At 55.9% G+C, this 3,117-nt stretch overlaps 1 protein-coding gene across 1 annotated transcript in view; it reads left to right on the plus strand.

Annotated features, from left to right (window-relative positions):
- Window positions 1-3,111, plus strand: part of BCL11A (BCL11 transcription factor A) — a gene marked incomplete at its 5' end in the record, with an annotated part of 57,201 nt that extends 54,090 nt beyond the window's left edge. Inside the window, one exon of the mRNA XM_085304906.1 lies at window positions 861-3,111. Coding sequence (XP_085161032.1) covers window positions 861-2,866 — 2,006 coding nt within the window. The remainder of the gene's footprint in view (window positions 1-860) is intronic.
- Window positions 3,112-3,117: the final 6 nt, after the last annotated feature.

A 3,117-nucleotide genomic window follows, 5' to 3' on the forward strand; every position in this document is an offset into this window, starting at 1 on the left:
TTTTCTTTTCTTTTCTTTTCTTTTCTTTTTTCTTTCCCCCTTTTTTTTTTTAATCACTAAATAGCAACTGTGTAAGAACTGTTAGGCAGGGCTGGAAGTAAATTTTTATACTCACCTTAGTAGGCTCACCTTAGCTCTAACTTCAATTTACCAACATTTAGCAAAAAAATGAGTACTGGAGTTCAAGTGAATTATTTACAAAATGACAGTRATCAGTAAAAATGCACTCAGCTTCGCTGTATTTCATACTACTCTTTGCTTGCACCCAGCCCTCAAAAAGTTACTCATTTATTTCCCGTATTTTGCGATCTATTAGAAGGGACTGCTTTCTTCTGCCATTACTGGCCGGCTTTTTTGTTTAGTTATTTATTAGTCGCTTGCTCTTTTGTCAAGCCCGTGTTATCTCTGGGAATAAATTATCGTGAAGTAGAGTTAGCYTGCCCCTTGCCAGGGTGGCGCTTGCCGTCCGCAGGCCCCTTTCCACGCGAGAGGACGGCCGTGCCTCCGGCAGGGCGGTGGGCCGGGCCGCCTGGCCCCTCTCCAGGTGCGGGCGGCGGCATCTCCCTCTCCGACTTAATCGTCTTTTTTATCACTTTTTTTTTTTTTAACTGCGGTTACCTGTTCAGATCGAGTTTTGAAGCTCGGGGAAGAGAGGAAGGCAGGAAGCCGGCGCAGTTTGGATACGGTTAAACGTCGCAGCTGCCCTCCCTCCCCTGTAATTACACGTTAGCTGGGATTTCTGTTCTCCCATTTAGATTTAATGTTACGGAAAAGAAAGATGAGGTGGGAAAAAAAGCTATCAGTCATCGATAAGCAGTTCGGTGATTAAACATTCATGTTGCTGTTGTATTATTTTGCAGGTAAAGATGAGCCCAGCAGCTACACGTGTACGACTTGTAAACAGCCTTTCAACAGCGCCTGGTTTCTCTTGCAACACGCACAGAACACGCACGGATTAAGGATCTACTTAGAAAGCGAGCACGGCAGCCCCCTGACGCCACGGGTTGGTATCCCATCAGGACTAGGTGCAGAGTGCCCTTCCCAGCCACCTCTCCACGGGATTCACATTGCAGACAATAACCCTTTTAACCTGCTCAGAATACCCGGCTCGGTCTCGCGAGAGGCGCCGGGCCTGGGCGAAGGGCGCTTCCCACCCACGCCTCCCCTCTTTAGCCCTCCCCCAAGGCACCATTTGGATCCGCATCGCATAGAGCGCCTGGGTGCGGAAGAAATGGCTCTGGCCACCCATCACCCTAGTGCCTTTGACAGGGTGCTGCGACTGAACCCCATGGCGATGGAGCCGCCGGCTATGGATTTCTCCCGGCGCCTGCGGGAGCTGGCCGGCAACACCTCCAGCCCGCCCTTGTCCCCGAGCCGGCCCAGCCCTATGCAAAGGCTGCTGCAGCCCTTCCAGCCGGGCAGCAAGCCCCCGTTCCTGGCCACGCCGCCCCTGCCTCCCCTCCAGTCCGCGCCTCCTCCCTCCCAGCCGCCCATCAAGTCCAAGTCGTGCGAGTTCTGCGGGAAGACCTTCAAGTTTCAGAGCAACCTGGTCGTGCAYCGCCGGAGCCACACCGGCGAGAAGCCCTACAAGTGCAACCTCTGCGACCACGCGTGCACGCAGGCCAGCAAGCTGAAGCGCCACATGAAGACCCACATGCACAAGTCGTCCCCCATGACGGTCAAGTCGGACGACGGGCTCTCCACGGCCAGCTCCCCGGAGCCCGGGACCAGCGACCTCGTGGGCAGCGCCAGCAGCGCCCTCAAGTCCGTCGTGGCCAAGTTCAAGAGCGAGAACGACCCCAACATGATCCCGGAGAACGGGGACGAGGAGGAGGAGGAGGAGGAGGARGAGGAGGAGGAGGAAGAGGAAGAAGAGGAGGAGGACTTGAACGAGAACGAGAGGCCAGACTACGGCTTCGGGATGAACCTGGAGGCGGCCCGTCACCACGAGAACAACTCCCGGCCCGGCGAGGACAGCCGGTCGATGCCGGACGTCATGCAAGGTATGGTCCTGAGCTCCATGCAGCACTTCAGCGAGGCCTTCCACCAGGTCCTCGGGGAGAAGCATAAACGAGGGCACCTCTCCGAGCCCGAGGTGCACAGAGACACTTGCGACGAAGACTCGGTGGCCGGCGAGTCCGATCGCATCGACGACGGCGCGGTGAACGGCCGGGGCTGCTCCCCGGGGGAGTCCGCCTCCGGGGGCCTCTCCAAAAAGCTGCTGCTGGGGAGCCCCAGCTCCCTGAGCCCTTTCTCGAAACGCATTAAGCTCGAGAAGGAGTTCGACCTGCCCGCCGCGGCCATGCCCAACACGGAGAACGTTTACTCGCAGTGGCTGGCCGGGTACGCTGCCTCGCGGCAGCTGAAGGACCCGTTCCTCAGCTTCGGCGACTCCAGACAATCGCCCTTCGCCTCCTCCTCCGAGCACTCGTCGGAGAACGGCAGCTTGCGCTTCTCCACGCCGCCGGGGGAGCTGGACGGAGGGATCTCGGGCCGCAGCGGCACGGGAAGCGGCGGGAGCACCCCCCATATTAGTGGCCCGGGCCCTGGGAGGCCCAGCTCAAAAGAGGGCAGACGCAGCGACACTTGTGAGTACTGTGGGAAAGTCTTCAAGAACTGTAGTAATCTCACTGTCCACAGACGGAGCCACACGGGCGAGAGGCCCTATAAGTGTGAGCTCTGCAACTACGCCTGCGCCCAGAGTAGCAAACTCACCCGGCACATGAAAACCCATGGGCAGGTGGGAAAGGACGTTTACAAATGCGAGATTTGTAAGATGCCTTTTAGCGTGTACAGTACCCTGGAGAAACACATGAAAAAATGGCACAGTGATCGAGTCTTGAATAACGATATAAAAACTGAATAGAGGTATATTAATACGGCCCCTGCCCCCCTCCCCTCGCCCCCGCCGCCAGCCCTCCCGCCCTGGCTCCCGGTAGAGATTTTCTAGTCCCTTGTGATTAAAATAATGGAAGCTAAGGATATTAAGAAAGTGCTTGTCACCAGCACACCTGTTTATTTTCTTTTTGTTCTCACCGTTTGAATGCATGATCTGTATCGGGGCAATACTATTGCATTTTACGCAAACTTTGAGCCTTTCTCTTGTGCAATAATTTA

This window comes from Rhea americana, unplaced genomic scaffold (assembly GCF_003343005.1).
Source record: "Rhea americana isolate MKP2758 unplaced genomic scaffold, rheAme1 scaffold_212, whole genome shotgun sequence".
NCBI lineage: Eukaryota > Metazoa > Chordata > Aves > Rheiformes > Rheidae > Rhea > Rhea americana.